We start from the raw sequence: 20,432 nt of genomic DNA, 5'->3' as shown, positions 1-20,432 counted from the left end.
GGGCTCCATTGTGCACAATGGGGTTCTGCTAGGTTTGTTAGACTCAGTATAGCTGTGTATCAAATAATACTGAGTCTAGGTGTACTTAGACTGAGGCAGAAGAACTCTCATTGTCTGTCTTCCAGCAATCAAAAGGCTGATGAGTTTTCACTTTAAAGGGTTATATGTACAGGGATGGACCTGTTGTGTGCTTTCAGGTTATCTTTGTGGAATGTCTTCCTGATTGGTGCTATCAATGCTTATGTCATACTGACGGGAGGCTGGATCATCCTTCTGTTTCCTGCCTTCCGGACTGAAGAGCCAGTTCTTGCACAGGTAGGGAAACGATATTCTTGCAAGCACTCACAAATAAATTTTGGTTGAACTGTGATAATAATGTGCATAGTTAGAGAATGTGACATCCTTTGTCCCATATTTTAACAATAGAGGGTCAGTGTTAGGTAGTGGTTAGAAGACTACGCTGTCGTTTCAGCGATGGAGCAAGGAAAAAATGTTTTCAACTGGTCACTTAAAGGATTGTTTCAACATACTTATGAACTGTTTAAATACAATAAGTAACAAAGTGAATGGAAATACAACGGAATCATAGTAGTTCTCATGTGAGAAAAGATGTGACAACATGTGCTGGTAGACAACTGAATTCATGACTTGTTACATGACAGCCTTTCATCGCCTGCTTCTGGGTCTCAGTAGGAAAACAGTGGGATACAACAGTGTTCATTCATGTTGTCCTGTGTTGCAGATGATAGAGCAGCTGCTGTTCTCAGCGTATCCAGCCGTGTGCAGCGTCCTCATCACATGGACCCTCACCACCATCACACCCATCTCCATGGCGCCGCTCATCATCATGGCAACCGCGTAAGTTGGGAATTTCCTTCAACTTTCCTGTACACCCACTTTACCTGGCAGTCATGGTGGAAGATTGTGTGATGCTTTTCTTTTACTCCATGTCTCCTCGTCTCATCCTTGGTGTAACAGAATATGCCTCCATCATTACAAGATCATGTTAACTTTTGATACCCGATGAAACACAGGTTTTTATGTCAGAGACTGCATTTGGCATCCAAAGTCCTTAGTGACCTTATTCAACTTTCAGACAGTTTTCTTTTTCTCATATCAGTATTCTCTATGTACAGTCACAGTGAAGTGTTTATAGAACTGTATGATATATTGTTCATCAAATGATGAGGTTACAATTGTATGTTTGTCTTTCAGGTTTGTGCTGCTCCAAGTCTTCTTGACTCCGGCTGTGTCTTCCTTCCGACTGAAGGCGACTGTGGAGGAGGATCTCAATGTCCTCCAGCAGCCCATTGTGTTGGTCATGGCCCTGTCCTTTTGCTTCCTGCCCTCCATGCTTCATGTGATTCTGTGTATAACTTCATCATCCATGGATAGCATCTTCAGCCAGAGATCTTTGGTGAGTCCTCCTCTGTATAACTTCATCATCGATTGATAGCATCTTCAGCCAGAGGTCTTTGGTGAGTCCTCCTCTGTATAACTTCATCATCGATTGATAGCATCTTCAGCCAGAGATCTTTGGTGAGTCCTCCTCTGTATAACTTCATCATCGATTGATAGCATCTTGAGCCAGAGATCTTTGGTGAGTCCTCCTCTGTATAACTTCATCATCGATTGATAGCATCTTCAGCCAGAGATCTTTGGTGAGTCCTCCTCTGTATAACTTCATCATCGATTGATAGCATCTTCAGCCAGAGATCTTTGGTGAGTCCTCCTCTGTATAACTACATCAATGATTGATAGCATCTTCAGCCAGAGATCTTTGGTGAGTCATTCATCATCGATTGATAGCATCTTCAGCCAGAGATCTTTGGTGAGTCCTCCTCTGTATAACTTCATCATCGATTGATAGCATCTTCAGCCAGAGATCTTTGGTGAGTCCTCCTCTGTATAACTTCATCATCGATTGATAGCATCTTCAGCCAGAGATCTTTGGTGAGTCCTCCTCTGTATAACTACATCATCGATTGATAGCATCTTCAGCCAGAGATCTTTGGTGAGTCATTCATCATCGATTGATAGCATCTTCAGCCAGAGGTCTTTGGTGAGTCCTCCTCTGTATAACTTCATCATCGATTGATAGCATCTTCAGCCAGAGATCTTTGGTGAGTCATTGTCTTCAAAGGTATCATATTTACCAGTAGTTACAAACCACACAATTATTTCTTTACTTACTAGGGAATTTGAATGCTTGTTTTTCTCAGTAAGGACAAATGTATGTGTTTATCATGTCACTTGAAGGTAAAAATACTAAGGGTGAGTTACCTGAATAATTTATATCACTGACCTCAGTTTTATCAAAGTACTCAGCATTAAAAGTCACACTTGTCAGCTATCCTGAGGCTACTACTTGCTCAGTCGCAAATAATGTTAGGCTCATAGATTTTAAGCACTTGAGGGCAGTAATTCTGATCCTGACCTTACTGTCTATATTCCACTAAAAGTTAATAAAACTGAATAAAACCAAACGAAAATATTTTCCCATCAAAAGTTTAGACTCACTTAAAACACTCACTATATATATATATATATATATATATCATGTCACTTGAATTTCCAAATTGGCATGTTTGATCATCAACACTTCAAGACAAATTTCAGACAATTACAAGGCAAAATGACGACAGATGGCACAGTAGCGCCAGGTGTATGGCCACCTTGGTCACTGACAACGGCATTGCATCGTCTGTACATGGAGTGGATGACAGTTGATGATGACCATAGGAACTTGCACACAGACTGAGATAGTTCAGCTGCAGTTGTCGGCCTTGGTTGCACATCTTTGAGCCTTTTCTAAATCTCATCCCCTAAGTGTTCTATCAGGTTTAAGTCTGGACAGAGGGCAGGCCTTTGAGGAGTTTGTATGCCATGTTGTCAGAGAAAGTCTCTAGTTGCTGTTGCAGTATTGGCACGTGCATTGTCCTGCTGGAAGACTTGGTTTAACATGACGACCAAAATGTGTCATGACGAACGGTCTCAGCACTTGATGGATGTTGCGAGCAGATGTTACACCATTTCATCTACCTGTACCAGTATTCTGTAACACCATAGGGCCTAGGTTGTGATTCAGAGCAAAAGCACCCCATGCCATGATGCTTGGCCCTCATTGAGTCTCTTTCCAGGACACAATCATCTCCAAAATGTTACCTGCATTGTTGCCACACTCTTACTCTGCCATCAGCCGTCGAGATGCAATATCAGTATTGTCGGAGAAGTCGACAGTTCGCTACTCCTGGTGATGCCATTATTGATGATGTGTGGCCCACTGGAGATGAGCACAATGAAGTTGAACAGTGACGATCAGACCCTGTTATGGCCTATGACATCTGACGTTTCTCTGCCTCAAACGTCTCCACAGTTTGCCAGCGCTGATTGGTCCCTGGTGATTACCAACAGTTGTCAGTGCACTTTCTATAGCCCCAGGGAAATGATTTTGCATGTGATGACGTACAATCTGCCGATTTTGCCTCAACGTTGTCACAGGTGGTCTCCCACTGTGAGGATGGTCGGCTGTGCTTCCAGTGGCTTGTACGCATTGTGGCAGGTGGTACATTGTTAGAACATGAACAGAAAAATGATTTGCAACATGTCTTGCCGTCTGGCCAGCATTTAGTCTTTTTCAAGCTAGGTCATTTTGTTCTCTTCACAATTGTGGCATGTCGCTACCTTTGCACAGTGAATGATCAGGTGCATGTTTGGTGGCTCTTCTTACAGGGATTACACCTTGGGATGCATTTTCATGAAATAAGCATAAAAAAAACATCTCGTCCAATCATTACTTTAGTAACTGCCTTTTGACGACATGTTTTTTGTATCAAATAAAGAATCTGGAACCACATTTTCTTGAACACTGGCAACAAACCAGGTCTAGCTAACATATTAAAAGTGAACAAATAACTGAAATTAAGATTAAGCATATCTGGCAACATTTTTGGTAGGGTGATGTTTCTTTTGTGGTACAGTATATATGGTTATAATGAAGATCGATGTCTCCACTGATATGGATGGTGGAACCAAATGCAAAGCTTACACAGATGAATTGCACAAAGACCATGCATCAAATTGCTGAAACGTCTGTGCAAATATCGTGCATGTGAACAGCTGTGTTTTGATGTAAAGTTTTGTTGAGAATTGACAATTTTCATGGATTTCTATCAATTACTGAACTCATCAATTACTGAACTCAAGACAATAATCTTTTCAGTGTTTCCAATTTGTCTTACAGTGCATCAGTTCATATGTAAACATAGCTTTTAAACTGTAAGGAATATTTTACAAAATCTAGTGTAGAACATGTGACTGGAGTAAGTGGCTACATTTACAGTAGTGTGTCGAAACTTTTGATGGCAAGTAGATAAATACGGTAAATTCACTTCATCTTGTCTAAGCAGGACTAGCTCAAACTCTAGTTTCCACTAGTCTTCAACAAGTAGTTATAAAAGATAATCCCTCCCAGGACTTTATTTAATTGTTTGCATTATGCTGCTGGCAGTTGGAGCTGGGGCTGGTGGTGTCCTTGAGTCTGTTTCTGGCCACCCTGCTTAGTCTCCGGCAGCTGTTTGAGTATGCAGGTAAGAGGTAACACACCTGTCCAAAATTACTTACTGCCTGGTTTTTCACATTTTGAATTAGTATTAATTAATTGCTTCCAGCTTGTTTCTTGAGCAAAAGGAACAGTGATGATTATAACTATAGGAGCTTTTTTCTCTGTACTGTGACATCTATTGTCATCCACACTCTGCTTCCTGAAAAATGTAACCACTGCAGCTTTAAAACAGATTTCTTGACTCAGGTTACCCGTATACTATCGTGACCCGGGGCCGATGGGTGTGTGGGATGCTGGCGACAGTGCTGTGTTACCCTGTACTGCAGCAGTATCAACTCTCGTCCCACTTCCTGCCATGGCTGCCCATCGCCATTGTCACATTCGCTGTGTTAGGCTTTCTTCTGGGAATCAAGAAATACTGGGTGAGCATTGTAAATGAGTGAGTGAATGAATGGATGATTGACTGACTGAGTGAGTGGGTGAATGAGTGAGTGAGTGAGTGGGTGGATGAATGAGTGAGTGGGTGAGTGAGTGAGTAGGTGAGTGAGTGAGTGGGTGAGTGGGTGGGTGAGTGAGTGGGTGGGTAGGTGGATGAGTGAGTGAGTGAGGGGGTGGGTGAGAGAATGAATGGAGAAGTGTGAAATCAGTGATTAACAGACTCAAAGGGTTCAGGGTGGGATTGAATGATGAATGAGTGAAGAAATGATGTAAAAATTGAAAGAAAGATGACTTATTTGTAGAGTAAAGGGTTGGGATGAACAGATGACCACATGTGAGTGAGAAGCCTTAGGAGTGACTAATTTGATGGGCAAATGAGGGACATTTGGATGTGTAAATGATGGCTGAGTGATGGTGAGGGAGGAGTGAGGGAGTGAGTTTAGTTTTACGCCGCACTCAGCAATATTCCAGCTACATGGCAGTGGTCTGTAAATAATCGAGTCGGACCAGACAATCCAGTGATCAACAACATGAGCATCGATCTGGGCAATTTGGAACTGATGACGTGTCAACCAAGTCAGCGAGTCTGACCACCCGATCCCGTTAGTCGCCTCTTACAACAAGCTGAGTTGCCTTTTATTCCAAGCATGGGTTGCTGAAGGCCTATTCTACCCCAGGACCTTCACGGGTTGGTGAGGGGGGAATGAGCATGATGAGTGAGTGAATATGTGAGAGGGGAGGGAAGAAATATGTGAAAGACGGAGTGAATTATTGCTGATTTTCCAATATTCCTTTTGTATGTACATCCATTTAGGCCCTTGTTCCACTGTGGCAGCTGATGTAGGTAATGTGTGTGTTTCAGATCCCGGCTGTAGTGCTGTTGGCCTGTCTGGCTGCCCTGCTGGGCTTCTGGATGGTAGTATTGCCTTGGCATCTCACGTATCCTTCTCACAGAGTTCATCCTTATGATTCCTACCACAGGAAGTAATTACTATGATTTCAAACTGTCTACCACATGAGATATTGTTGGGTGAGGTCAAGCTGTATGTTCTTGGAGGTACATAATAATTATATCATGATGTTGTGCACAGCATGACATTGTGCTCAGTAATCAGGAGGTCAGAATGAAATAGCTTCACAATATGAAGAGTTTGGTTGTCTGTGATTTGATCACACAACACTCTGGTTATTATTGAAGATCCAAAGTCATCCAAAATAGATTCTCAACAAACAGGAGCCACAACTAACCACGGGTTGTCATGGTAACAAATAGAGATGTAATAGAATTGTTTGTGAACTCCAGTGTTCAGATATGTTCTAGATTTGTTTTGACTAATGTTGATATACTACATATCAGAATATGCTCTGTTCAGATTCTCTGTGCTGTCAAGCATATTTAGCCTAATGTGTAACCTTTGTAATAATCCTATAATTCATGCTCTGGGTATGGAACTAACTGCAGTATATAGTTCATCCAGATGTATCTGCCATGTTTATGATATTGGTCATCTGCTGGCTGCAGTCAGTCACGTCATGTTTGACCTTGACCTGTCCAGTTTCTATCTCCTGCACAGTGTGCACCTCAACCTCTTCTACGTCGTCCTGTCTGGCAACTTCGCTGTGTGCCTTCTGTGTATGTACATTGGTTCCCATGGCAACAAGGAGTTGTTCGGCTTCCTGCTATGTCTTCAGTCAGTGTGTAAGTATTCTACCTGTGATGGTATGTTGTGACAGTGATGGTATGTTGTGACAGTGATGCTATGTTGTGACATTGATGGTATGTCGTGACAGTGATGCTATGTTGTGACAGAAATGGTATGTTGTGACAGAGATGGTATGTTGTGACAGTGAGGTTGTGATAGTGATGGTATGTTGTGACAGTGATGGTATGTTGTGAGAGTGATGGTATGCTGTGACAAAGATGGTGTGCTGTGACAGTGATGGCATGTTGTGATAGTGATGGTATGTTGTGACAGTAATGGTGTGTTGTGACAGTGATTGTTGTGATGGTAAGTTGTGACAGTGATGGTATGTAGTGACAGTGATGGTATGTTGTGATAGTGATGGTATGTTGTGACAGTTATGGTGTGTTCTGACAGTTATTATTGTGATGGTATGTTGTGACAGTGATGGTATGTAGTGACAATGAAGGTATGTTGTGACAGTTATGGTATGTTGTGACTGAGGTTGTGACAGTGATGGTATGTTGTGACAGTGATGGTATGTTGTGAGAGTGATGGTAGGCTGTGACAGAGATGGTGTGTTGTGACAGTGATGGTGTGTTGTGATAGTGATGGTATGTTGTGACAGTTATGGTGTGTTCTGACAGTTATTGTTGTGATGGTATGTTGTGACAGTGATGGTATGTAGTGACAATGAAGGTATGTTGTGACAGTTATGGTGTGTTGTGACAGAGATGGTATGTTGTGACAGTGAGGTTGTGACAGTGATGGTATGTTGTGACAGTGATGGTATGTTGTGAGAGTGATGGTATGCTGTGACAGTGATGGTGTGTTGTGACATTGATGGTATGTCGTGACAGTGATGCTATGTTGTGACAGAAATGGTATGTTGTGACAGAGATGGTATGTTGTGACAGTGAGGTTGTGATAGTGATGGTATGTTGTGATAGTGATGGTATGTTGTGACAGTTATGGTGTGTTCTGACAGTTATTGTTGTGATGATGTGTCGTGACAGTGATGGTATGTTGTGACAGTGATGGTATGCTGTGACAGAGATGGTATGTTGTGACAGTGAGGTTGTGACAGTGATGGTATGTAGTGACAGTGATGGTATGTTGTGATAGTGATGGTATGTTGTGACAGTTATGGTGTGTTCTGACAGTTATTGTTGTGATGGTATGTTGTGACAGTGATGGTATGTAGTGACAATGAAGGTATGTTGTGACAGTTATGGTATGTTGTGACAATGAAGGTATGTTGTGACAGTTATGGTGTGTTGTGACAGTTATGGTGTGTTGTGATAGTGATGGTAGGCTGTGACAGTGATGGTGTGTTGTGACAGTGATTGTTGTGATGGCATGTTGTGACAGTGATGGTATGTAGTGACAATGAAGGTATGTTGTGACAGTTATGGTATGTTGTGACAGTTATGGTGTGTTGTTATAGTGATGGTAGGTTGTGACAGTGATGGTGTGTTGTGACAGTTATTGTTGTGATGGCATGTTGTGACAGTGATGGTATGTAGTGACAATGAAGGTATGTTGTGACAGTTATGGTATGTTGTGACTGAGGTTGTGACAGTGATGGTATGTTGTGACAGTGATGGTATGTTGTGAGAGTGATGGTAGGCTGTGACAGAGATGGTGTGTTGTGACAGTGATGGTGTGTTGTGATAGTGATGGTATGTTGTGACAGTTATGGTGTGTTCTGACAGTTATTGTTGTGATGGCATGTTGTGACAGTGATGGTATGTAGTGACAATGAAGGTATGTTGTGACAGTTATGGTATGTTGTGACAGTTATGGTGTGTTGTGATAGTGATGGTAGGTTGTGACAGTGATGGTGTGTTGTGACAGTGATGGTGTGTTGTGACAGTGATTGTTGTGATGGCATGTTGTGACAGTGATGGTATGTAGTGACAGTGATGGTATGTTGTGACAATGAAGGTATGTTGTGACATTGATGCTGCTCCTGTTTCAGTGCTGACGGTGTGTGAGACTGCCCTCCATGATGCTGGTCTGTACAGCGTCTCCCTGTGTGTGATGACCACAGTGTTGGCCACCTACATGCTACAGAGGTGAGGCTCTACTGGTAGATGTAATGTTGTGTTATTTTATAGGTTATGTTGAAAATGTCTTAAAATATGCAATCAGGCAGCTGTTAGGTACACCTTAACACATTACAAAAGGAAAAGTAACTGTCCTGATGTCATGAGAAAACTTATTAATTGAATGGATTAATTTAAATATACTGATGTTAAAGGGAGGGTAATTATTTGTATCACTCATTAACACATGGACACAGTATCAACTGCATGGAAGTGACATGCAGTGACATGCTTCCTGAACTCATCTTTTGCAACTTCAGTCATTCAGACTGAGTATCAAACTGATGAAAGGCTGTTGACTGTGTTCTCAGCTTTAAGATGACCCTTTCTTGATTTGAATGATTCTTCTCCAAAGGACCACAAAATTCTCTGCGTAGTATCAGTGCTTGTGAATATGTCTGCCATCTTCACCATTATCTGAGGTAAATTCCTGGTGAAACTGGCTGACAGTAACTAAATTCTTTCAGTTGGGTCCAGGGTCTTAACATCTTCTTTAGTGATATTTGGGTCTTAGGGGAATTCTTAGAATTAAATATATCAGTTCTTGAGTTCCTTGAACAGATGCCTGTTATACAATAATAAACAGAGCATCAATATTACATCTTAATGCTTTAGTTTAGTGATCAAATGTTGGATAGAATTAATTCTCATAGATCTCTTCAGATTTGTGCATTTTTAGCCGAAAAAGGTTGTGTATGAGTGGGTTTCTGCTTCTAATTTTCGTACAATTTACCGAATAGCGTACAACGTCATGAGTGTCACCTGTTGTAATTTGTAACTGACGTGTTTCCACGTGACTGACAGATGGTGGTGCATCAGTAGGTCTGTGTTTCCATGTGACTGACAGACAGTGCCTCAGTAGGTCAGTGTTTCCATGTGACTGACGGACAGTGCCTCAGTAGGTCGGCGTTTCCATGTGACTGACAGACAGTGCATCGGTAGGTCAGTGTTTACATTCTGTGTTCGTCCTGGTGGAGGTTTCTCTGTACATACTGACAGGGTTTTATCTTTCTGCAGACTTCATCACGCTGACATGGTTTGGCTGGGCTCGGTGTTGTTCTCATCATCTGTCCACATCACCAAGGGTGTGTCATGTCTGCTGACAGAGCTTGTTCTGAAGGATAAACTTGGCTTGATGAACCATGCTGGACTGTTCCTGCTTACATACGCCATCTTACAAAGTTTCGTGTACGAACCCCGAGAAGCTGTTCCACTAAATGAGGTGATTTTAGAATGATTTTGATATGTGTTCCTGTCTTACTGCAAAGAATTGTTCTCCTGTCTGATAATTTTGTAGTTTACAGTTGTCTGTGTTCAGCATGACATACACCATACTTTCCCTGGTCTAGTGAATATAGCTATGACAAACTAAAGACTTTCACAGGTTGTGCTTGTTGATGCTTGGAGTCAATATACTGGGTCTGAATGTGATAAACATGTTAAAATCAGCATGGTATCTGAGAAAGCTGGCCCTGTGAAATATCATTAATCACAAGTAATAAAAGCATCCACTTCCCGATGCATTTGCTGAGAGTATTGTTTGAGGGATATGATGATGGCTTGACGGACTGCAATTGGTTCAGTGTAGAGTCGAGAAAGGGACAGTATTGTGTCAAGAGTTGTTCAGTACTTGAGTGTTATTTTTCCAGGCTGCCAGGAACCTTGTGTTCCTGTTGGTGTCGCTTGCCTTGAACACGTTCCCGGTCCTTACAGTCCTGTGCTACAACCTTTGGCAGGACATTCCTACCTACACAGACCTCATCGGTAAGGTAGTACACAGACAAACTGTAGCACAAATGGGTGGTGCAGCATAGAGAAAATGACCAGTCTTCTTACATGTGAGCGAAGTGAGCAAAGGTTGGCAACACACTTTCCTCGCTTCAGTTCAAAAAATATTTTTCATGTAAAAATAAAATAACGTCACCATCACAGGTATACACCCATTTCTTCAGTGGGTTGAGCTCTCACATCTCGAACCCCATGTTGAACAATTACTGTAAATCAAGAAATTAACGCGTCAATAAATTAATGCGCCTACAAACACACTGCCTTAAATGCCTCAATAGATTAATGCGCCCCTCTTTACAGAGGTAGGTACACCTGGAAGTGAAAGTTGATAATGTGTTCAGAGTTATAAAAACAAGTTCGCCATCAAACGTTTAGCGCTAACTGTCAGTGAGAGGAGTTCATCTCAGGATGTTATCCTAACAACAAATACTCAAAACATAAGCCAGTTACCTCGACTTATAAATAAGGCAGTCGACAGGAATTGAAATAATGATCTGTTGGCAATCATGCTGAAGTACGTCACGATTACAAAGATGTCACGGGTAGTTTTACCTGACCCGTCTGCAGAAGAAACTCCTGAGAAGGCTGCATGAACAGAAACTGTCAACAAGGCTATTATTGAAGCTCAGAAGATCATGTAATCAGTCGATGAGGCGTCAAGAGGAAGAGACAAAACAACCATTACTCACCAGAAACCAGGGCAAAGATTGACAAATATGCCACCGAATTTGGAAACACACATACTGCAAAACATTTCAGCAAAGTGTTGGATGTTAACCTCATTCTCCAAACCACTGGATTCCATACACAAAAGAAGTTAAAAAGAATTTACATTTGCCAGTGCGTAAAAAATCTCTTCTTATCTTTGTTGTTTTTGCCGCCCATCGTCGTTCATCTGGAAGCTGGCATGGATAATGGAGGTGAAGAACGATCTGAATACCACGAGTGGCACTTAAAATGTTGAATAAAACATATTTCACGTGAGTAATTATAAAACATGAGGTAGAAAATCTGAGACCACAACCAAGTGAGGAAATGGGAGTGTACCTTTGATGGTGATGATATTTTATTTTGACATGAAAAATATTTTTCTATCCCAAGCGAGGGAAGTACGTTGCCAACCTTTGCTCGCTTCGTCGCATATCAGAAGACTTGTCATATTCTCTATGCTGCGAAACCCTGTTGTCAGGTCATAGAGGTGTAATCTCCTGTGTCCTGTGTCCTGTGCCACTGAGATACTGGCGATGTCCAAGATCCACATACTACATGTATCCAGTTATCTTCACATGTGTCCTTGTACCCCCTATACATATATTATGTATACATGTCAAAGAGGTGTTGCCTGTTCATGTGTTCAGGTGTCACACAAGTGTTATCTGCACAGGTGCAAGTGTATCAGTCTGGTGTCATCTGTACTATGTGTCATACACTGACACATATACATTTTCCTTACCTCACAAAGAAATGTCACTTTCTGATTTGATGAGCGCTCTCCTGTTGTTTGCAATATACCTTGCTTTCAAGTAAGTAGCACTTTCTGCGTATCCTGCTGGGAATGCTGAACTCCTCTGATACTTTGTGGTAGTAATTCTTTATCATCTCGAATAACTTGATTCATGCATGATGTATGGAAATTACTATTGTTTGGGATATGCAAACTGATGGAAGGGAGACGATTCTATATCTGTTTTTCTTGTCTGCTCAGTCTATCAGTGACTACAAAAAGATTGGTACCCATGCTTCAAACAATTCAAAATTGACATTGAAGCTTTCGGTAAGATAAATATGTTGTTCACTGTCCTTGTGACAAGTCATCAGCGTATTGTGTCCATGTATCATTCAGGTGTTACTTATATATGTATCACCCAGGTGTTACCTGTCCATGTATCAATCAGGTGTCACATGGACATGAGACCAGGTGTCACACAGGTGTTATATGTACAGGTGCCACCAAGGTGTTAACTGTAATGTGTCTGCCAGCCAGGTGTTACATGCACATGTGTCACACAGGTGTTACATGTAAATGTGTCAACCAGGTGTTGTATGTATATGTGTTGATGTGTCACCCAGATGTTATATGTCCATGTACCACTCAGGTGTTACATTACATGTGCACAGGTGTCACACATGTGTTATCCATATAGGTGTCACCAAGGTGCGTTAAATGTAAATGTGTCCATGTGTCAATCAGGTGTTGTCTGCATATGTGTCAATGTGTCACCCAGGTGTTATCTGTCAATTTGTCCATGTCTTTCAGGTATGTGGGCGCTAGTTGGCGGGTTGCTGGTGCTACTGTTTGCCCAGGTGCACAGCGAGGTGGTGTCGGAGATCCACCTGACTGGCCTCCTTATGTCCATGGTGGGCGGTGTCATCTTGGCCCTTCAGCCTCAGTTCCAAATGTCCATGTGAGTGGGTCTGTACAAACATAACTCATAGTGACACAGCTTGTGAAGAAAGACACTTGAGTAATAACTATCAACATAAAATGCAAATGTCTTGAATATGAATCCTATGTAAAGCTAAGTACCACCTGATTCTCTGTAAGACTTTAGTTAATCTGGGGTGAGATTATAGGTTGAATATGGTAGAGACAATTTTGTTGTCTCTGCTTGATACTGTGTAGAACATTTATACCATTTGAAATGGAATGGTGAACTCCTAATCCTGTCAACTCCTGATTCACTTCCTGTCAACTCTTGATTCACTTCCTGTCAACTCATTCACTTCCTCACTCTCCTATCCAGAGTTCCATGCGGCGAGCCAGCATAGTATCACTGCCACAGGTCAGAAAGATGTGACGATTCCTCACATCTTACACAGTCCATTTAATACTATGTATACAATTTCTTAACTTCTTTATTTTTGATGAGTCTACACATCAAATTAAACATTGTTGCTGAAATGGTTTAGTTTCACTGAGAAACTATCCTAAAACGTGTAACACTATTTCGATTTGCGCAGCGATCCTTTGTTTACATGGGTTATACGGCTCGACGTGCTGTCATTGAAGCCTATTGGGGAGCAAAGGATGAAGCCGGTTTGAAAAATAAATATGTATTGTCATAAGCCCTACTGACGCAGTTGCAGAAGAACATTTTCAAAACAGTATAAAACAATTTATAAAAGCCTCGTCGTATCGCTTCCGTTGTGCCAGTCTCAGCTTATTTATGAATATGCGCATTTGTTTACAAAACAAAAGAAAAGTCCGGTCTTGTGATATGCAAATTAGCCTGTGGCAGTGATGTTATGCTATGTCATCGCTGCGCAAGGGGGGTGTCACTTCCTGTCAACTCCTCATTCACTTCCTGTCACAGGTACGCCCTATTCCAGTGGAGTGAGATTGTTACCATCCTTGTTGTCATGGTGATCCTCACAACCAGCTGTGGGGTGACTGTCAGACAAGCAGTTGTCATAGCTGTCATCACTGGTGTGTCGCCCAGTGTCAGGATGGTGTTTGTGGTGAGAATCATTATGTGTAGTGTGTCAGTACTCACACTTGCCTGTACGTTTAGGGGAAACAGTGAGGTAACCTGATGTTTAAAGGGTTCACTCATCACACTGAAAGTCTGTGTTCAATTCCCTGTAAGGGTATAAGATGTGAAGCCCATTCCAGTGTATCAAGGTGTGGTCTTGCTCAAGGGGTGGTGGGGTAGCCTAGTGGTTCAAGTATTGGCTCGCCATGCGTCTGGGTTCAAACCCCCATAAGGGGACAATGCGGGAAGTTCATTTCTGTTGTTCCCTGAAGTGATGTTGCTGGAATATTGCTAAAAGCGGTGCAAAACTAAACTCTGTCAGTCGGTCAGTCTTGCTGGAATATTGTTAAAACAGGCATAAAGCCATATTTACACACTGTGTATTTTGTCTCCTGACCTCTTGAACAGTAGTGTATTTGTCATAAACATTAAGTGTCATGATTTTGTTGGTTGAATTATTGTCATGTTTAAATCTCTGACAAACTTGATACTGTTTTCTGTATGGGAAGTGTCTGTGTCAGATGTGACTGAATGCTGTTGTGTGTTGCCAGCTGTACGGTGACTTTCCATCTCCCGTACACATCCCTCTGTACCTGGTCCAGTCTGCCGCCATCATCACAGTGCTCATCCTCTACAGCAAGGCAGATACTATTCATCAGCAGACAGATAACATTGTCATGGGCAGGTTAGTGTCAGCTCCAGAACTCCTCCAGAGGTAGCCTTGTTGTTAAAGTGTTCACTTGTCACATCAAAGCCCTGGGTTTTATTCCTCACATGTGTAAAACATGTGAAGCCTATTTTGGTGTCCTGTCATGATATTGCTGGAAAAATAGCAAAAAGCAACTTAAAACCACTATCCTAACTGCACCAGGTGCAGTCTCCACAGCTCATGGTGGTCATGGCCACTAATGGATCAGCTGGTCAGACAGTGTATGTTGGTTTATTGTATGTCTGATGTAACCTGATGAAATCTGTCACTGATAGTCTGACTCATGTATTTACAGGCCTCTATGATATAGCTGAATATTACTTTATGCAATCCTAATACCAAAATAGCACTGTATGATATATTTCAAACAGTTTTATCTTATCTTTTCAGGCCCCCCTAAGTAATTGAAGGAATTACAGCAAATTTGATGGAATTGCATCTCAAATGTAAACAAACGCAGCCCACTTGCGAAACAATTGCAGCGATATCGGTAGTTTGGCGGTAATAACAGAAACACATCAGCCCTATCGGAAGCAATGTCGGTAATACTGGAAACACGCTCGGCCATCTTCGGAGATTTTTCGGTCGCGAGCAGAAACTCACGCAGCAAAACATGGCGTCGTTGGAAGAAACACCCGTCTCGGTGAGTTGTGTTTTTAGTTCCTACTATTACATTTTTATACTTGTCCATCTTTGACCACCCGTGTTGAATGCGTTTAGGTATGAGGTGTTGTCGGTACAATAGCTTATGTTTTTAGGAAAAGATAGTCACTCTAGAAGAGTGTCACAAGTCATGCCCCTGAAGGTTGTTTACATCTGAACATCGAATTACGAATGTGCACTAGATATAACATCATTTTTTTGTAAAATGTGTTTAAATTTGTCAATTGCACTTCATAGAAAGACAAATTATGGCTCATAAACTTCTTCATGGCGCACGCTCATGATGTTCGTAATCATCGGCACGACTTCGATGCTCAGGTGTAAACAATCTCCAGGGGCATGACTTGTGACACTGTTCTGCAGTGACAATCTTTTCCTAAAAACATAAGCTATTGTCCCGACAACACCTCATACCTAAACGCATTCAACAGGGGTGGTCAAAGATGAATAAGTAGAAAAATGTAATAGTAGGAACTAAAAACACAACTCACCGAGACGGGTGTTTCTTCCAACGACGCCATGTTTTGCTGCGTGAGTTTCCGCTCGTGACCGAAAAATCTCCAGAGATGGCCGAGCGTGTTTCCAGTATTACCGACATTGCTTCCGATAGGGCTGATGTGTTTCTGTTATTACCGCCAAACTACCGATATCGCTGCAATTGTTTCGCGAGTGGGCTGCGTTTGTTTACATTTGAGATGCAATTCCTTCAAATTTGCTGTAATTCCTTCAATTACTTAGGGGGGCCTGCTTTTGAAAGATAAGCATATATTACTTATTTTTCTTTTTTTTCTCCTCTAGTTGTATTCTGTCTGCTGTCTCAATGGTGATAGTGTTTGGCCTTGACCTTGCTGTCTTACAAACCAAGGTTACCACCTCCTCACTTCCTGTGTTGAAAGGCATGATGGGTACAGCAGTGTGTCTGAGTATTCTTATGAAGCTGTTGGCTGCTAAGCAGGTTAGTAATATTCCATCTGTTGTGGAAGGTGATTTTCCCTAACAAGTTTCAAATGAGCATATTGCCATGGAAACTCAAGAATGCTGTGTTAATGTGTGCTGTACACACTAAGTCATGGCTGTCTGTTGCAGGGTCCAGATTTTATCCCTGTGGCATCGCACACGAAAGACAACAAAGAAAAGCCACGACTGCCCCTTGTGAGCAACATTGTCACCATTGCTGCTTTTCTTCTGCTGTGTCTGCAGGGGCCCACTGAGGGTTTTCTTCATGATATGTGGGTAAGTAGGGGCCCACTGAGGGTTTTCTTCATGATATGGTGATAAATGGTTGCCCACTGAGGGTTTTCTTCATGATATGGCGATAAATGGTTGCCCACTGAGGGCTTTCTTCATGACATGTGGGTAAGTAGGGGCCCAATGAGGGTTTTCTTCATGATATATGAGTAAGTAGGGGCCCACTGAGGGTTTTCTTCATGATATATGGGTAAGTAGGGGTCCACTGAGGGTTTTCTTCATGATATGGCGATAAATGGGGGCCCACCGAGGGTTTTCTTCATGATATTGCGATAAATGGGGGCCCACTGAGGTTTTTTTTCATGCTATTTGGGTAGCTACAGACTCACTGAGGGTTTCCTTCATGATATGTTGGTAAATTGATGCTTCAAGCAACTGACAAGAATAGAATAAAGAAAATTAAATGCGTACGTTTTTAGTAATATTTCTTCAGAGTGTCTCTTTGCCATGGGTCCTGTTCCCCAGCTATTGTTTGCTCCATTGTACCCGTGTTCCACCTTATGTTTCAGTGCTGTGGCGCCTCGCTTATATTCTTCTGTCTTCATCGGGATTTCCAATTCCTTATCAGTCTCCGAGACCATAACCACAGAACTCCCACAATCCTCTCGTCAATAGCAGTTCTGGTTTTTGCCTCCGTCTACAGAAGTAGTTTGTGGCAGGGCGATGTAGTCAGTGTCTTGTGGGGATGTTCTGAAATCCTCCTTCTACTTTGCACATTCCCAGTGTATATAGTGCTGTGGGGAGTTCTCTGGAAGAATGAAGTCATCTCAGAGAACATGGTTGTTTTTACAATGCCATTGAATGGCTTCTTGTATTTAGTCGGGACTACTTATTCCATCTGGGCTGTGGCTACGTATGGCTTGTTGGCGGGGACGTGGATGATGGTCTACAAACTTCCCATGGTTCCATATGCATTGCAGTACCAAACTAGCTGACCCAGGACCGGTGCTGAATGACATTGTTTCAATACATATCTTTTTAAAATGTTGCCTTTTGTAGTTCTTTAATACATTTGTATATTTTCACACACTCACCCCTCGACCTGTCATGTTTACTGTGTGTGTGAAGGGCTGAGGTAGTGGACCACACTAGAGCTGTGATGTATGTCTGCGTGTCATCTTAAGGTTATTTCAGCCACATCATCGGAAAGCTTCTGTCCTCTACCAATCCGTCCACTGTTGGTCTGTCAAGACACATCCACATTCTACAAGTCTGTGTAATTAAATACAGGATTTTTGAGAAATATTATCTATTGAGCACATTATTATCTAAATCATTTTTGTTAATTAATTCATGTTCAGATTGAAAGTTTTTTGTTAAGTGTACATAAAGTGTAATGTAGGTAAGCTCAGTGCATGTTTTCATATTTTAGCATGCTACAATCTTATCCCCTCTTTAATCTAGTCGTATTACATCATCAACATCTGTTGACTGAAGAATGGTGTCATAACGGCATCAGTGTCTTGTTTGAAGTTTGTCATTAAAATTGTTTTTTGTTGCATTCATTCATGTTCAGTGTGAAATATATTTTGCTCTATCCTGATTAGAATAATGTATATGCAATAAATAATTGACAATAAGAATAACGAAAGAGTCATAATAAAGGCTTAGCATTTAGAGGGTTCATTAAACTCGACATTCCATTGCAAGATTTATTTTCATCTCAGTGGGACAAGTTAGGATTTTATCTTGTTAGTGATACATGAAACAGAACATGTTGAGTTGGGCTGTGACAGAAAGGTCTTTGAATGGCTTTTAGAAGTGATACACATAATGCAGAAAGATTAATGGATGTCAGCTTCTATGAGGAACACATCAGAGGAAGGTTTTGTTGGTGTGGTGAGTAGACAATCAAACATGCTCCTCCCGGGGGAATTTTGTCTGACCATGGAGCGTGATCGGTCAACTGCCTGTACCAGTAGCCATGACAATATGTTATTTGTTGAATGCCTGATGTGTCATGGATGTTTAAGTGTTGACAGTTGACTTGTTGTATCTATGGACTTAGGACTGTGCTATACATGTGCCATAGTATTTAAAAGACATTGTTTCCAAAGTATAGAGTGGTGTTGCTCATATGGGAAGGCTTCCGTCTGTATCCCCACTAAAGTTTAAGGAGGAAAATGTCTTAGAGTGGCATTTTTAGAAGTTGCATATGTCTTTCAATAAGACACAATTAAAGAAACATGTTAAATCTCATTTTTTATCAGATGAGCATATAGAGGTGGCATGATATGACTAGAATGACATTTAAGGGGGGATTCAGGTGGACGTCATTCTGCACATAGATCAGAGAAGGGTCATACAAAGGTCATAGGACAAGAAGCATACCCAGGAAACATACCAGAAGTGTCACATAAATTGAAATCCTCACTGCCTTTACATTATGCTGTATAATGATTTGGCTGAGCAATGAGCAATATACGTTTTCACTGTGACTACCCTGTTTTAAGTTCAATCAGATGTGAGCTTTGTGTTCTGAGAGATGACATTTAAATGTTAAAAGACCTGGGTTTGATTCCATTTAAAGTGTAGATTATACTTCTTGTCCTCCAGTTGTGTCTGTAAGTACCAGGTTCAATTTCCCATTCAGGATGCATGTGTGAACCAATCCTTGGTGTCCCTGTAACTGGAGTACTGCTACAAACAGAAAAAATACATTACATTTTCACTCCCTCACTAACATTGGAGATCTTGTTAGGTGTGGTCATCCGATCTCACTAATCAGGGCCAGGGCCCACATTGTTATAAATACCACTTACAGCATTGTCATAACCTTTGTAATCTATCAGTCATTTTTACAGTCACTCACTTATGCATAAAGACTTGTAATCCCCTACACCAGGTGTAGGAACATAGCATTCATAGTTACTCTGTTGTTGGAGGAGTCCCTGTTGTATATCATCTGTGATCAGTGAGAATATCACCGAGTCTTGTCCTGCTGCCCATTTCCGTTGATACCAATGTCTTACAAAATAAAACTCACTATCTCCGACTTCTTTCTGTTCTTCATTCCATTGCAACATGTTACATGTCAGGCATGTAGCTCTGCGCAATGACGGTTCTCTTGTCCTCAGCCATTGTCTTCGTCTTATGTGGTGAGCTGTGTTAGAATTGGTCCCTACTGACAAACAAGGATAAGTCAGACTGGTGCAGAGAACTCATTTAAGAGAAGTAGATATTGTACATCAATGAGCAACCCATTTGGTGTGTGAAAGGTAGAGCAGGTAGAGGTTAGTGCACATCAAGTGCATCAGAATGAAATTGATTGAACTCATAGGAGTATGCTTTTAGCTCGAAAAGGTTTGTACCTTAATGATTCTGAATGCTATTTGCCATATGACCGCTTCTGGCTGATGCATATGGAGTATGATACAATGCTGTCAACTGTGAGTAAAAAGTCGCTGAAAATGGTATTTTTGTCAGTATTCAAAGACGTTAACTTGCGGAAATATTGGCTAATGGTAACCATGTCATCAGAAAACCCTAAGGATATATTCTGTAGGTCAAATATCTGTGTTTTATGTGGATTTTCATTTGTTGAGGGATCAGTGTCAGGGACTCGGGAATTTTGTCCTGTAAAACCTTAAACAGTAGCTGTTGTCTTGTTAAATCCATTCAACCGTCTCGCGTTTGGACAGTCATAGGTCACACAAATGTTCCCTGCCTCGACCTCCAACTAGGGTTTGTTAGATTCTGTGTAGGAGTGTAATGCATAATACTGAGACTACATTACCTAGACTGTCACAAGGGGTGGCT

At 41.5% G+C, this 20,432-nt stretch overlaps 1 protein-coding gene across 1 annotated transcript in view; it reads left to right on the top strand.

Moving 5' to 3' along the window:
- Positions 1–19,670, top strand: part of LOC137286609 (uncharacterized) — a 41,766-nt gene extending 22,096 nt beyond the window's left edge. Inside the window, exons 5-20 of the mRNA XM_067818558.1 lie at positions 198–315; positions 743–858; positions 1,216–1,417; positions 4,511–4,589; positions 4,811–4,986; positions 5,865–5,941; positions 6,559–6,701; positions 8,666–8,762; positions 9,810–10,014; positions 10,442–10,556; positions 12,838–12,985; positions 13,895–14,039; positions 14,605–14,738; positions 16,224–16,380; positions 16,512–16,658; positions 17,183–19,670. Of these exons, the coding sequence (XP_067674659.1) occupies positions 198–315; positions 743–858; positions 1,216–1,417; positions 4,511–4,589; positions 4,811–4,986; positions 5,865–5,941; positions 6,559–6,701; positions 8,666–8,762; positions 9,810–10,014; positions 10,442–10,556; positions 12,838–12,985; positions 13,895–14,039; positions 14,605–14,738; positions 16,224–16,380; positions 16,512–16,658; positions 17,183–17,608 (2,485 nt within the window). The 3' untranslated portion in view covers positions 17,609–19,670. The remainder of the gene's footprint in view (positions 1–197; positions 316–742; positions 859–1,215; positions 1,418–4,510; positions 4,590–4,810; positions 4,987–5,864; positions 5,942–6,558; positions 6,702–8,665; positions 8,763–9,809; positions 10,015–10,441; positions 10,557–12,837; positions 12,986–13,894; positions 14,040–14,604; positions 14,739–16,223; positions 16,381–16,511; positions 16,659–17,182) is intronic.
- The last annotated feature ends 762 nt before the right edge of the window (positions 19,671–20,432 follow it).

This window comes from Haliotis asinina, chromosome 6, assembly GCF_037392515.1.
Source record: "Haliotis asinina isolate JCU_RB_2024 chromosome 6, JCU_Hal_asi_v2, whole genome shotgun sequence".
NCBI lineage: Eukaryota > Metazoa > Mollusca > Gastropoda > Lepetellida > Haliotidae > Haliotis > Haliotis asinina.
This window is presented reverse-complemented; position numbering and strand designations above follow the sequence as displayed.